We start from the raw sequence: 16,562 nt of genomic DNA on the forward strand, positions 1-16,562 counted from the left end.
ATGACTACTAACGATATTTTTGTATAGATTAAATGGAGGTTTCAGTAAAATAAAAAATGAGAATACTTATATATATACATGCGTGAAATTTATATAATATAAGAAATATTATACAGAACTCGGATAGATGCATCTTAACCAAGGATCCATGTGATGAGAGAAAAATAACTAGCATTTGCACGAGATGTTGCAAAGGAAACATCGTAAGCCATAAATTGAAGAACACAAATATAACACAAGAATACTTTGATAAAGAATAAAAATATATTGAACACTCAAATCAATGCCCCATTAACTGGAACCACTTAGTAGACATATCTATCAACATTAGGATTATACAGAATATACAAACAACACCTTTCACAACAACCTTTTGTCACATCCACATTTTAAAAAATGCCTTGGAATGTGATTGGAATCTCCCATATTGCCTTTTTCATTATGCAGATAAATCTTTCATATTGCTATTTTCATCATGAGTATTGTTAGTTTATTGTTGTAAAGTGTTAGTGTGTTAAAATATACAAACAACACCTTCCACAACAACCTTTTGTCACATCCACATTTTAAAAAATGCCTTGGGACATGATTGGAATCTCCCATATTGCCTTTTTCATTATGCAGATAAATCTTCCATATTGCTATTTTCATCATGAATATTGTTAGTTCATTGTTGTAAAGTGTTAATGTGTTAAATTCAATACTATAAGTTCGACAAGTGAAAAACATTCCTCAATTAGCATAATATGTATTTTTCTCTCACCATGTATTTTTCAATCATGCATTACAAAACTTCCATCAAAGAGCACAAGTAATAGATTAACATGTATTTTCCCTTCATTATTTTCATCATAGAGCCAAGATGCTTGGCATCTTCTATTTCTGACCAATGTAAGTTTATGACATATTATATGAAAGTTGTTTCCTTTCTTGTCAAGTCAAGTTGGGAGAGCATTGTAGTTAGGCTTATATATAGCTAGAATGAGTAGAGTGAATCTACCTGGTAATAGCCTTGGGCCATTTCTGTGTCTCTAGCTCCGTCCATGGATCATTGGTTCAGGTTGGCTAATCCTATGATAGCAGAACAGAAAACAACATTTTTCGGCATGTGTAATAGAATCACGCGAATTCAAAAATATTAAATGTAAATATAGGGGCTCTGTTAGGATAGTTCAAGTACATTTTCGAGATCATAAATTGACTTAAATATGACTTTTATATGTAGTGATACAGTTATAAGAGCCATACATATAATCTGACTAATAGACCAGCTATTCATACAATCCCAACTAGTCATGGAGCGGTTGTCTAGCATGGTTGCTGCCATTAGTAAAAGATATTGGAGTTTCCTCCAGCAATCTATAAATTAAAAACTAAACATTTCATGCTGGTTAGCTTTACTGATATATTCATGACTGATCATCTTGATGGGTGTGCCTTCTGCGGATAACCTGAGACAATCAAGAAATGCATTCCTTCCACTCAGAATAACATGAAAGAAGTCATTAACCTATTTAGAGAGAGGATCTAACCCCTGGGAAAGCAATTGTGCACTTTGTTGTAATTCCTGTATAACAATTCTGATATGTTCCACTTTCTCTGTCCCATCGACAATGTCAACAGAATATAATTTCTTAACTATAGGGTGAACATTTTTAATCACTGCATCCAACAATTCTAGCTCTTTCAAAACTCGATCTCGGTCATTGGCAAAACATCTCTTGATTTCGTCATTAATCCCTCGCTGCAAACTCATGCATGTTGTGGACCAAAAAAACTAATCAGGAATATGCAATTCAATCAATGGGCAAGAGTGCCCAGTGAGAGCAGAAGCCACCACACTGCAGAGAAATATAGTTGTTGCCTTCACTCCATACATCGCTCTTAGGAAACCACTACCCTTTGACGATGACTTTACCTTCCCAAACTGAAGGCTTTTGCTCAGATGCTGTAATATCACAATGCAATTTTCAATCCTACTATTCCTTTGGGTGTTTGCATCATTTTTCCCCTTCGAATCCATTTTTTCCTTCAACTCTTGGAGAGAACCTTTGACATGGAAGAGCTTGTCGTTAAACCAAACACCATCTGAAAAGTCCAGCAAATGCAAAGCATAATGAACAAGAAGCTGGAAATATTCAAGCTTTGAAATTTCGACATTTAATGCAAGGAAAATGTCTAAAAGCTTTATAGTGTCATCCAGGTATTCGTCCATCCATTACTCATCCCATTCTACTACAGGAAATTGGAGATATATAATAAGGGACTTGAGGTCCGTGTGTGTAGTAGATAAAACCGCCATGGCTTGCTGCATCCATGATATATTTATCGTGTTTTTCAGAATCTTTGGCTCGAGTTGCTTTAATCTTCTTGTTAATGAAATCCCAAAGGCATTCAATATCTCATTAAACTTTGAAGACTGATCAGACAATTGATTAGAAGCAACCATTCTGAAAGGATTTCCAAAGTTTAGGAATAGAGAATGGCCATCATGTGGGTGACTCATTGCTGAAGCAGTTTACAAACCAAATGACGAAAACAGGGGAAACGCTTGATAACAGAAACAAAATAGGAAGACAACCAAGAGCTTGCAAAGAAAGTGTGTGGCATTAATTTTTTAGGTGCAAGACACGGCAGCTCGTCCCACGATATTATCACTCGCAAAGATAGGTAGCACAACCTATGAAGCTCGAAACCTTATTCCACAGTTTTACATTGTTTTCTTATTGGTTCGCCGAGGGTTGTGTCCAAAGGCTCCCTGGCACAGAGGTTGCGTTGGATGTGTTGAGGTGTTATGTCGATACCCTACCAAACACGCACTGACGTATGGGATCTGTTAAGGTATTTCTGAACAAGAAAATCTGATTAATTCTCTCGTACTCAATGAAAGCTTATATACCAGCATCTAAAGACAAGTAAAATGGGTGAAGTAGAATTACAACCCATTTAGAAAACGAGATGAGAAAGAATTCCAAGGATTACAAGATCAACCGATGTTTCTAAAAGATGCAAAAGCCTACAAGCACATTATCCTCGAGTCTCTATACAAAACGTCATTGAGGAATGAAAATGACAATATTCACCAATTTATTTTCAAGAAAAATCCTAACTGCCTCAACACAAGGAAATGCCACAAAATTTGCATCATCCAAAACCAACAAAGAAAAAGACAGCTGGAGCAGCCAACCTCTGTGAAGGAGTATTTTTTTAAAGTTGTTGCGAAAGGCAACTACAAGCATACTATCCCCGACTCTCTATACGACTTAAATAAACTTACTTAAACTGATTTTTTTCGAGATCATAAACTGGAAAAGCCCTTAAACTTTTCGAGTTCCATACCTAAACCAAGAAAATGAAAAACCCTAAGAAACCCTAAACCAAGAAGCATTTCATGCTGGTCAGATTAACTGATAAATTCATGATTGATCATCTATGATGGGTGTGCCTTATGCGGATAACCTGAGACTATCAAGCAATGCATTCCTTCAACTCAGAATAACATGAAAGAAGTCATTAACCTATTTAGAGAGAATGATTCCTTTGACAGAGAGATATTTTTGTACCTTCTGTTTCCTTTCTTGTCAAGTCAAGTTGGGAGAGCATTGTAGTTAGGCTTATATATAGTTAGAATGAGTAGAGTGAATCTACCTGGTAACAGCCTTGGGCCATTTATGTGTCTCTAGCTCCGTCCATGGATCGTTGGTTTAGGTTGGCTGATCCTATGATAGCATAATAGAAAACAACATTTTTCGGCATGTGTAAGAGAATCAGGGGATTTCAAAAATATTAAAGGTAAATATAGCGGCTCTGTTAGGATAGTTCAAGTACATTTTCAAGATCATAAACTGACTTAAATATGACTTTATATGCAGTGATATGGTTACAAGAGCCATACATATAATCTGACTAATAGACCAGATATTCATACAATCCCCACCAGTCATGGAGCAGCTTTCTAGCATGGTTGCTGCGATTAGTAAAGGATATTGGAGTTCCCTCCAGCAATCTAAAAGATAAAAACTAAACATTTCATGTTGGACAACTTTACTGATATATTCATGACTGATCATCTTTGATGGGTGTTCCTTCTGTGGATAACTTGAGACTATCAAGCAATGCATTCCTTCCACTCAGAATAACATGAAAGAATTCTTTAACCTGTTTCAAGAGAGGATCTAACCCCTGGGCAAGCAATTGTGCACTTTGTTGTATTTCCTATATAGAAATTCTGATATGTTCCACTTTCTCTGTTCCATCGAAAATGTTAGCAGAAGATAATTTCTAAAATATAGGGTGAACATTTTCAATCGTTGCATCCAACAATTCTAGCTCTTTCAAAACTCGGTCTCGATCGTTGGCAAAACATCTCTTGATTTCGTCACTAATCCCTCGCTGCAAACTCATGAATGCTGTTGACCACAAAAACTGATTAGGAATATGCAATTCAATCAATGGGCCAGAGTGCCCAATGAGAGAAGAAGCCACGACACTGCAGATAAATATAGTTGTTGCCATCACTCCACACATCGCTCTCAAGAAAACACTACCCTTTGACAATGACTTTACCATCCCAAACTGAAGGCTTGTCGATAACCTACCAAACACGCACTGGCGTATGGGATCTGTTAAGGTATTTCTCAGCAAGAAAATTTGATTAATTCTCTCCGACTAAATGAAAGCTTATATACCTGTGTCCAAAGACAAGTAAAATGGGTGAAGTAGAATTACAGCCCATTCAGAAAACGAGATGAGAAAGAATTCCAGGGATGACAAGATCAACCGATGTTTTTAAAAGATGCAAAAGCCTACAAGCATATTATCCCCGAGTCTCTATACAAAATGTCAATGAGGAATGAAAATGACAATATTCACCAATTTGTTTTCAAGAAAAATCCTAGCTGCCTCAACACAAGGAAACGCCACAAAATTCACATCATCCAAAATCAGCAAAGAAAACACAGCTGGAGCAGTCAACCTCTATGAAGGAGGATCTTTTTAAAGGTGTTGTGAAAAGCATCTACAGGCATACTATCCCTGACTCTCTATACGACTTAAACAAACTGACTTAAACTGATTGTTTTCGAGATCATAAACTGGAAAAGCCCTCAAACGTTTTGAGTTCCATACCTAAACCAGGAAAATGAAAAAACCTAAGAAACCCAAAACCAAGAAACATTTCATGCTAGTTAGCTTTACTAATATATTCATGATTGATCATCTCTTATGGGTGTGCCTTCTGCGGATAACCTGAGACTATCAAGCAATGCATTCCTTCGACTCAGAATAACATGAAGTCATTAACCTGTTTAGAGAGAGGATCTAACCCCCTGGGCAAGCAATTGTGCACTTTGTTGTAATTCCAATGTAGCAATTTTGATATGTTCCACTTTCTCTATTCCATCGACAATGTCAGCAGAAGATAATTTCTCAACTATAGGTTGAACATTTTCAATCGCTGCATCCAACAATTCTAACTCTTTCAAAACTCAATCTTGGTCGTTGGCAAAACATCTCTTGATTTCGTCATTAATCCCTCGCTGCAAACTCATGAATGTTGTGGACCACAAAAACTGATCAGGAATATGAAATTCAATCAATGGGCTAGAGTGCCCAGCAAGAGCAGAAGCCACCACAATGCAGAGAAATATAGTTGTTGTCTTCACTCCATACATCACTCTCAAGAAAACACTACCCTTTGACAATGACTTTACCTTTCCAAACTCAAGGATTTTGATCATATGTTGTAATATCACAATGCAATTTTCAATCCTACTATTCCTTTGGGTGTTTGCACCATTTTTTCCTTCAATTCTTGGAGAGAACCTTTGACACAGAAGAGCTTGTCGTTAGACCAAACGCCATCTGAAAATCCCAGCAAATGCAAAGCATAATGAACAGGAAGCTGGAAATATTCAAGCTTTGAAATTTCGACATTTAATGCAAGGAAAATGTCTAAAAGTTTTATAGTGTCATCCAGGGATTTGTCCAACCATTTCTCATCCCATTCTACTGTAGGAAATTGGAGATCTGTAATAAGGGATTTGAGGTTCGCATGTGTAGCAATTAAAATTGCCATGGCTTGCTGCATCCACGACAGATTTATCGTGTTCTTTAGAATATTTGGCTTGAGTTGCTTTAATCTTCTTGTTAAGGAAATCTCAAAGGCGTTCAATATCTCATTAAACTTTGCAGACTGATCAGACGATCGATTAGAAGCAACCATTCTAAAAGGATTTCCAAAGTTTAGGAACAGAGAATGGCCATCATGTGGGAAACTCATTGCTGAAGCAGTTCACAAACCAAATGATGAAAACAGCGGAAACCCTTAGTAACAGAAACAAAATAGCAAGACAACCAAGAGCTTGCAAAGAAAGTGGGTGCCGTTAGTCTTTTAGGTGCAAGACACGGAAGCTCATCCCACGATATTATCACCTGCAAAGACAGGTAGCAAAACCTATAAAGCTTGAAACCTTATTCGACAGTTTTACACTTTTTTTCTTATTGGTCCGCCAAAGGTTTTGTCCAAAGGTTCCCTGGAACAGAGGTTGCATTGGATATGTTGAGGTGTTATGTCGATACCCTACCAAACACGCAATGATGTATGGGATATGTTAAGGTACTTCTGAGCAAGAAAATCTGATTAATTCTCTCCGACTCAATGAAAGTTTATATACCTGCGTCCAAATACAAGTAAAATGGGTGAAGTAGAATTACAGCCCATTCAGAAAACGAGATGAGAAAGAATTCCAGGGATGACAAGATCAACCGATGTTTCTAAAAGATGCAAAAGCCTACAAGCATATTATCCCCGAGTCTCTATACAAAATGTCATCGAGGAATGAAAATGACAATATTCACCAATTTATTTTCAAGAAAAATCCCAACCGCCTCAACACAAAGAAACACCACAAAATTCACATCATTTCAAACCAACAAAGAAAGAAACAGCTGGAGCAGTCAACCTCCGTGAAGGAGGATTTTTTTTTTTAAAGCTATTGTGAAAGGCAACTACAAGCATACTATCCCTGACTCTCTATACCGCTTAAACAAACTGACTTCAACTGATTTTTTTCGAGATCATAAACTAGAAAAGCATTGAAACTTTTCGAGTTCCATACCTAAACCAAGAAAATGAAAAACCCTAAGAAACCCTAAACCAAGAAACATTTCATGCTGGTCAATTTTACTAATATATTCATGACTAATCATCTCTGATGGGTGTGCCTTCTGTGGATAACTTGAAATTTCGACATTTATTGCAAGGCAAATGTCTAAAAGCTTTACAGTGTCATCCATGTATTCATCCATCCATTTCTCATTGCATTCTGCTGTAGGAAATTGGAGATCTATAATAAGGGACTTGAGGTCTATGTGTATAGTAGATAAAACTGCCATGGGTAGCTGCATCCACGATAGATTTATCGTGTTCTTCAAAATCTTTGGCTCGAGTTGCTTTAATCTTCTTGTTAAGGAAATCTCAAAGGCGTTCAATATCTCATTAAACTTTCCAGACTGATCAAATGATCGATTAGAAGCAACCATTCTGAAAGGATTTCCAAAGTTTAGGAACAGAGAATGGCCATCATGTGGGAGACTCATTGCTGAAGCAGTTCACAAACCAAATGACAAAAATAGGGGAAATGCTTGGTAACAGAAACAAAATAGCAAGACAACCAAGAGATTGCAAAGAAAGTGTGTGCCGTTAATTTTTTAGGTGCAAGACACGAAAGCTCGGCGAACCGCTCCCGCGCTCTGATCTTGCTCACTACCTTTTCAAGATCATAAACTGACTTAAATATGACTTTTATATGCAGTGATACAGTTACAAAAGCCATACATATAATCTGACTAATAGACCAGATATTCATACAATCCCCACCAGTCATGGAGCAGCTTTCTAGCATGGTTGCTGCCATTAGTAAAGGATATTCTAGTTCCCTCCAGCAATCTAAAAAATAAAAACTAAACGTTTCATGTTGGTCAGCTTGACTGATATATTCATGACTGATCATCTTTGATGGGTGTGCCTTCTACGGATAACCTGCGACTATCAAGCAATGCATTCCTTCCACTCAAAATAACATGAAAGAAGTCATTAACATGTATAGAGAGAGGATCTAACCCCTGGGCAAGCAATTGTGCACTTTGTTGTATTTCCTATATAGAAATTCTGATATGTTCCATCGACAATGTTAGCAGAAGATAAATTCTCAACTATAGGGTGAACATTTTCAATCGCTGCATCCAAAAATTCTAGCTCTCTCAAAACTCGATCTCGGTCGTTGGCAAAACATCTCTTCATTTCGTCATTAATCCCTCGCTGCAAACTCATGAATGCTGTGGACCACAAAAACTGATCAGGAATATGCAATTCAATCAATGGGCCAGAGTTCCCAACGAGAGCAGAAGAAACCACACTGCAGAGAAATATAGTTGTTGCCTTCACTCCAGTGGTAGACCTTTCGAGATGCCCTCCTGTTCCAGTTTTGCAATGGTAAGAAGTTTTTTGCGCCAATTATGACAGTTGGAAAGTCATTTATCCCTCTGATATGCTTTTTGTACCTATCTGGAATGCTTTTCTCCAACCTACAGAGGTAAATCAAACTCCTTTTTTGGACTACACCATCTAGGACAGTTGGTTATATACAATTAACTTGTTGTGTGTGCCCTAGAGAGATGACCCCCTGCTTCTCCTTCGTCAGGCCCACTCCTCCTCTTATGGGGCCCATTTTGGCACTACAAAGACTCTTCAAGATCTGTAGTGACACTTATTCTAGCTAGCTATGCAATGCCAAGTCGATAAGTATGTGTGGGCTTCCTCATTGTACAACCAAAGTAAGCCCTCTAACCGAAAACATGGTCTATCCTAGCCCTTACCCATCCCACTTTTCCCTTGGGAATCTATCGATATGGACTTCCTAAGTGGACTTCCTATGACCTTACGGGAACATAATGCCATTTGAGTTGTTGTTTGTTGCTTCTCCAAGATAACCACTTCTGCCTTGCAGACCACTGAGTTGGTTTTCACACATGTCATGCCGCATTTTGGCCTACCCACCAACATCATTTCTGATCAGGATTCCAGGTTACTTAGAATTTTTTGGAAGACTCTTTGGTCCCTCCAGGGTTATCACTGTCGTTTTCCAACATCCTTTTAGCCCCAGTTTGATGGGAAAACAAAAGTAGTTAATCGTACTTTGGTCCACGCCCTACATAAGTACTTTTATAAGAATAGACAATGGGTGGGGTGCTAAGGAGATCATGCCTAAGACTTACTATTTCAAGTTCTTCAAATGGAATATGACTATATACATTTGAAGTTGGTCTTTCATCACCATATTAGACATTCCTAATCCTTGTCTCTTTGTCGAAGAGACTTCTTCTCTACATTTATTTCGTTCAGTGTTCTCTACATTTCCCTTCCCCCTCTTCCTTTTCTCTTCATCTTGTTCTCTCACACGCCTTACCATATTGGTTTGGGTGGGAAAGGTTCCATGTTCATCCTAACCTCCCTCTATAACCCAATTGACACAATCATATATATATATATATATATATATATATATATATATATATATATATATAAAATATCATTATATTCTTAATGAATATATGTGTTCTCCACTCAGCAAAGTATTCATTTTCAACAACAAGAATCTAACCATTACATCAAAATTTGTACTACTATTTGTATAAATTGAATGGATGAGGAAAATCCCAATCATTTCTCCCAACCACTAAAAATATACTAACTTAACAAACACAATATAATCATATTATTAAACCATTATTAATTTATTTTAAAAATTAACTATATTATTTATTATCACTTCTAATTTAAATCATCTTACCTTTTCTGGGTAATAAATAGTGAACTTTTACCTTCTTCTCTAATTTCTACGATACCTAAAGTATCGGATAAAAGCAAATTTTCGAATGTTATGGATAATTTTTTATAAATTATACATAATTATGGACGGCAGGTGGCCGACACATGCACATGTTTTACATACATTCCCACCACTATTAATGTATGCAAAGCGGAAAATGCACTCCTCGGTCATCGATTTTCATTTTAATTATCCTCGTAGTGTCAGTGGGCTAGTCAGAGTTCGGCACAGAAAGAAAGCAACCATTCGTTGAATCTTTGCGACTCTAGAAATGGAAGGACAAAGACAAGAAAGAGAAGGAGGGGACGTAGTAAGGCAATATATAGAATTAAGAGCTGAAATAGGGGAGATTATAAGAGAAATGGCGGAGCTTGAGGAATGGTGGCAGGATCTTAATCTTCAACCTAAAGACAGAAGAGAACAAAGTGAGGGAGTAGATGTGAGAATACTTCGACTTATCACACGACTAGTTTATTTTTACAGTTTTCCCTTCGAGGAAATGCAGGTGGAGTTAGAGCGAAGAATAACAATATTGGGTGAACAATGTGAACGTTTTCTTGAGCAACTTCCATCATTCATGTGGTTACAGAGGTTTTTCATCACGTTCCAGCTACCTTGCATAACGTTTACAAAGCAGAATACCAATAATGATTTTTGCGGAATTTGTAATGAAAATTTTCTGTTTGGAGATGTGGGACGTCACCTGCCATGCGGTCACAGGTACCACTAGACATGCATCTTGCCATGGGGGCGTCCCATCATGCCAAAGACACATAGGCCAGACCCTGCAACAATTAATCTTACCAGTTACTCGAAATCTGGTATGTCCCACTGCTATTGCTATTGCTATTTTAGAAGAACATATTAGTGACAGAAATAGTATTACTTCTTCGTGCCCAATTTTCCACGATAATTTTCGACTTCAGGAGGAAGCTGGTCGATTCCATTGCGGTCACATATTCCACCAAATTTGCATTGCATGATGGATAACAATAGCCAACACCTGTCCCGTCTACCGCACAGAATTTCAATAGTACTCATTAATAGCATTAGAAGTGGTTATTGACATTTCCTTTCTGATTTAAATTGTATTTGTCTTTTAGATGTTTATATGTAAATAGTTAAAGGTGTTTGTAAGATTTTTGGTTTCGAATCCACCTTTCTACACATTACAATGGTTCAATGAATTAAACAATAAATTAAAATATATATATAAATAGTTATTGACTGTTGGGGGATTTGTTGCTGAACGTCAAGCCAAACCAGGAAGATGAGGCAAAGGAGGCAGTGCATAAGCAGAAAGGCAGCCAAGTGAAAAGCCAAGAAGGTTGTAAACTAATAGAGGGTAGAAAGAAGTCAGAGCCAAAGAGCTAGAGCCAAAGACAGAGCCAGAGAGCCAAGAGCCAAAGCCAAGAGCCGAAGAGCCAGAGCTAGAGCCGAAGAACCAGAGCTAGAGCCGAGAGTTAGAATGCCGAGAGCTTCAAGAGCCAACGGATAAAATGGTGTCTAAACCCATTATTGATGTGTAGGACAATAGGATTTAAGCCAAGTGCTTGTAAAAAAAAAGACTTATACCATAATCCTAGATTGCCTAGTTGAGTTGACTAGAGCTCACGGAGATGTAGCCCAAGAGTTGTGGGTGAACTCCTAATTAAATTGTTGTTTCTGTGTGATTGTTTATTGTTGTATTGTTATTGTTATTGTTATATGCATATATACATTATGTTCCAGCACATTTACATATCAGCTAAAATAGAAGATTTTTAAAGATTATAATATGTTAAAAATAAACATAAGCATACACCTATAATTTCAAGCATTTCTTAATTCCACATTGGTCAATCAATAAGACTTGGGAAAAATTTAAAGCTTTGGAAATGGGAGAGGTTCTTGTAAGTTAAACACGAAGCCTAAGTGCCCCATTTTCAAATCAGATATGGAGAGAGAGTGTGTATGTTTTGGGGGTGAGAAGGAGAGACAAGGGGAGATAAAGATATAGATGGGGCGAGGGAAGGGGTATAAGAGAGAGGCAAAGAGAGAGAGGGAGGAGGAGGGATAGATGGGATATAGAGATATAGATGGAGGGGGTAGAGAGAGAGAGAGATAGATAGATAAGGGGGGAGATAGAGAGTGTGCCATATGTTTAGGGGGTTGAGATAGAGAGACAAATAAGGAGAGATGGAGGGAGGTATAAATATAGATAACAAGGGGAGAGAGGAAAGAAGAGAAAGATAGAGAAGTTAAGGATAGGCAGATAGAGTGAGAGGGGGAAGAGAGGGAGGGGAAGAAAGAGAAGGAGAGGGGGAGGGAGATAGTCACAAATTGTAAGGTGGAGAGAGAGGGAAGAAGAAAGAGTCTCACTGAGACAAATACAGACATAGAAGTTAGATCTAGAAAGTGATGAATATTTTAGATTTTTAGTGTGGTTGTTGATTGCTAATCATATTTGATCACATGCACTATATGCATTGATTTTAGTGTAGATGTTGATTTCTACTCCTATTTGATTGCTTGCACAGGATGCATTAGTTTTAGTATAGATATTGATTTCTAATCCTATTTGATTGCTTGCACTAGATGAATTGATTTCAGTTTAGATGTCGATTTCTAATCATATTTAATACCTTACACTAGATGCATTGATTTCAGCATAGATGTTGATTTCTACTCATATTTGATTACTTGCATTAGATGCATTGGTTTCAGTGTTTTGATTACCTACACTAGACACATTGATTTTAGTATAGATGTTTATTTCTAATCCTATTTGATTGTTTTCACTATATGCATTGATTTTAGTGTAGATGATGATTTCTGATTTGATGCAACAATATGTATGATGTACATTAATTTCAAAGTAATTAGATTAACAATGTGAATTGATTTTAGTGTAAGCACATCTATACCTCCTCCATCTATATCACTATCTCCCATTCTCTCTCTTTCTTTATCTGTCTATCTCAGCCCCTAAACATTCACACACTATCTCCATACCTATCTATCTCTCTCTCCTTCTCTCCCTTTCCCCTCCCTCTCTCTCTTCCCCTTCTCTCTCTCTAAAATTTCTCTCTCCATATTGATATATCTTCCTTCCTCCCTATCTTTGCCTCTCTCTTATTCCCTCTCCAACATACACACTCTTTCTCAGTGTAAGCACATAAAAATTATTCAACCATAAATACAATACTTGAATTTTCATCCTAATAAAATGCTTTCTAACCAAAATTTTTGCTTCTTGTAAATATAAACTAGTTATAATTGGTTACATTCTTATTATTCCCATTTTCCATCATTCAAGATTGTTAATTACTTTGCATTCAAACATGGTAATAGAAAATAACTACCATTAAAAATTATTTTCGGTTTAACAGTTCATATATCAATACGATTGAATTTCATTAAAACTACTATTAATATCGGAGAGCAAGAGAGACAAGGTATGTTGTTTACTATAGTAGCTTGAATTAAATATTTGAACGGTCTATGATTCCAACTACTCTTTTCATATGATGGATATGAGAAAATGGAGAAACTAATAGGTGCGACAATAGGAACAGTAGAAGAAAATAGTTTTAGACATTGGGATATCACATTTCCTCAGGTTAGTATTATTTCTTGCTCAACGACTTAATGTCGAGTTGGTTTTTATGGTTTGAAATTTCTCGATAAAGTTAACTTTCTTAGGCTTATACGCTTTCTTAATTACAGGTCCACGATGATTTCTGATGGTTCTGTGTCTGACTACTCTTTGCACGGTCAGTTTTTACTATTGTTGGCTCACTTTATCACCCAGGTAACATTCAACACAAATTTTTTCTTGGTTGTTACAATTAAATTACATTGCTAGTTTTTCACTTGTGTTCTCCTCATTTTATACCATTATTTGGTTTATTTCCATGTCAAATTCTACGGGAGATACAACCTTCTACACTTTTTATAGGTGATTGCTCAGTGTCTCATGTATTTTTTTTGAAGGCCAATGGTGACTGTTTGAGCCTACTATTACACAGAGAGTCTTACTTTTTAAATTCTTAAACCTTAATAAGGTTCAAGTCGACTCTGTGAGTCCATACTTAGGATAGTTAAGAAGAACCATGGGCTGTAAAACCTTTTTTCAGGTTATAATATTTTTGTTATATTTGTATATTTTGTAACGCCTTAAGTCTGGGTGAGGACTAAATAATTGATGGTAAATTATTTAATGCACAAACTAGTGATTTGGGTTTTCTTGAAAGAATTTGCATGTAAAAGGAAAGGCTATCCATCCTCCATCTTTAGAATAATGTCGAGATTTCTAGGCATATTGTTCTTGATGATTACATGTCACTTCTACATATTATTTTGTTTCTCTTAATTAAATAGGTGTGCTATAATTTGTTTTACAAATGCGTTGGTTTTCTTTTCTTCACTGTACACTTGTAGAACTCTTAATTTCTAATAGTAATGTATTTACTGTTTAGATCTTCGAGACATATTTCTTGGAATATTGTGGTTGAAATTAAAATAAAGTAGCTCACGTATGGTTTGGTATTACTATTCTACACATCAAATATTACCTCTGGTATTTACTTTTGCTAGCCGTCAAACAATTTTCACTTCACATTTATATTTAAGTTCTAAATTATTCTTTCCCTAGATGCAAAGTAGTTTTCATTATGTTACAATTTTCCTAGTCCAGATCTGGGTCTCGTATGACAAGTAGAGGGATTGTTCTGGGGCTGCAAAAAGTAGCTGGGCAAAGGAACTAATCCTCCAACCTCGATCGATCTTTCCTGCATGAGACCTACACTTTCTTACGATTCAGTTTCACTTGTAGAATTTAAGTTTTATTTTTAACTATAACAATATTGCACTCCTTAAATTCTCGCCCATTTCTCCTAAATATATGGTTTCCAAATTCTTAGAACCCTTTCGTGTCTGTAACAATTCATAAATTCCCCATGATGCTAAGCATAATTTACAGAGAACCCTACACATATATGTTATGAAACTAACTCAAAAAAAGATACAAAAGATAAATCCACGCCTTAGAATTCAGCCTCTTCGAGGGGGCAACCTCCTTTACATTACATAAATGAACAATTATTGGATGATACAAATGACAAAACCTCCTTTCTATATATAGGAGTCTAAGGAGCCACAATATAATCAAGCCGACCTAACAATAATAATATAAAGCCACAAAAATAACAATAGAGGGATTCTATGGGGCACAGAAATAACAATATGGGGGTAATAGGGGCACAACAATATAAATAAGGGGTATAACTACAATAGTAATGGGGTAATCAGCAGTATTATAGGGACCCAACATGCCCCTCTCCTTCAAAAAAGTATTTTCCTCAACGCTTGCATAGTTTTGGATACTTCTGCATAAAATTCTCATCCTCCCATGTGGAATCTTCAGCGGATGAGTTCTTCCACTTGATAAGATACTCTGAAATTGATCGATTTCGTAGCTGTCAAGTTCTTGTTTCTGTGACTGCTTCCGGTTCCAATATAATTTTTCCTTCCTCGTCAAGTTCTGGAAATATTGTTTGAACTGGGAGCTTGTCACCTATAACCTTCTTTAAACATGAAACATGGAAAACGGGGTGCAATCGAGAAACTGCAGGAAGCTCCAATTTGTATGCCATAGTACCAATCTTTTGCAACACCTTGTACGAACCATAATACTTTGGTGATAATTTATTATCCTTCTTAGCTTGCTTTAGGGACATTTGCTTATATGGTTGTAGCCGAAGGAATACCCAATCACCTACATCAAAACTTCTTTCACTGCGATGTTGATCCACCTCTTGTTTCATTCTATTTTGTGCCAACACGAGGTTATCCTTTAAGAGTTGGAGGACTTGTTGTTGATGTTCGATGTGATGTTCCACTGCCTGAACCTTAGAATTTTCTCTTAAATATGATGTGATGGATGGTGGTTGATACCCACCATCTGTAGTGCCACTTATTCTAGCTAGCTATTCAATGCCAAGTCGATAAGTATGTGTGTGCTTCCTCATTGTACAACCAAAGTAAGCCCTCTAACCGAAAACATGGTCTATCCTAGCCCTTACCCATCCCACTTTTCCCTTGGGAATCTATCGATATGGACTTCCTAAGTGGACTTCCTATGACCTTGCGCGAACATAATGCCATTTGAGTTGTTGTTCGTTGCTTCTCCAAGATAACCACTTCTGCCTTGTAGACCACTGAGTTGGTTTTCATGCATGTCATGCCGCATTTTGGCCTACCCACCAACATCATTTTTTATCAGGATTTCAGGTTACTTAGCATCTTTTGGAAGACTCTTTGGTCCCTCCAGGGTTATCACTGTTGTTTTCCAACATCCTTTTAGACCCAGTTTGATGGGAAAACAAAAGTAGTTAATCGTACTTTGGTCCACGCCCTACATAAGTACTTTTCGAAGAATAGACAATGGGTGGGGTGCTAAGGAGATCACGCCTAAGACTTACTATTTCAAGTTCTTCAAATGGAATATGACTATATACATTGAAAGTTTGTCTTTCATCACCTCCATCACCATATTAGACATTCCTAATCCTTGTCTCTTTGTCTAAGAGACTTCTTCTCTCCATTTATTTCCTTCAGTGTTCTCTACATTTCCCTTCCCCCTCTTCCTTTTCCCTTCCTCTTGTTCTCTCACACGCCTTACCCTATTGG

At 36.9% G+C, this 16,562-nt stretch overlaps 1 protein-coding gene and 1 pseudogene across 1 annotated transcript; both read right to left on the bottom strand.

Moving 5' to 3' along the window:
* Positions 1–1,366: 1,366 nt before the first annotated feature.
* Positions 1,367–2,506, bottom strand: LOC149170780 (protein BPS1, chloroplastic-like; annotated as a pseudogene).
* Positions 2,507–5,749: 3,243 nt separating this feature from the next.
* On the bottom strand, positions 5,750–6,223 carry LOC149170781 (UPF0496 protein 4-like). The gene has a single exon (XM_089425724.1). The coding sequence runs from the start codon at positions 6,221–6,223 to the stop codon at positions 5,750–5,752; it is 474 nt and encodes a 157-aa protein (XP_089281850.1).
* Positions 6,224–16,562: the final 10,339 nt, after the last annotated feature.

This window comes from Pinus tabuliformis, chromosome 4_2 (genome assembly GCF_031772625.1).
Source record: "Pinus tabuliformis cultivar Carrire ecotype Pingquan chromosome 4_2, CPIR1, whole genome shotgun sequence".
Lineage (NCBI taxonomy): Eukaryota > Viridiplantae > Streptophyta > Pinopsida > Pinales > Pinaceae > Pinus > Pinus tabuliformis.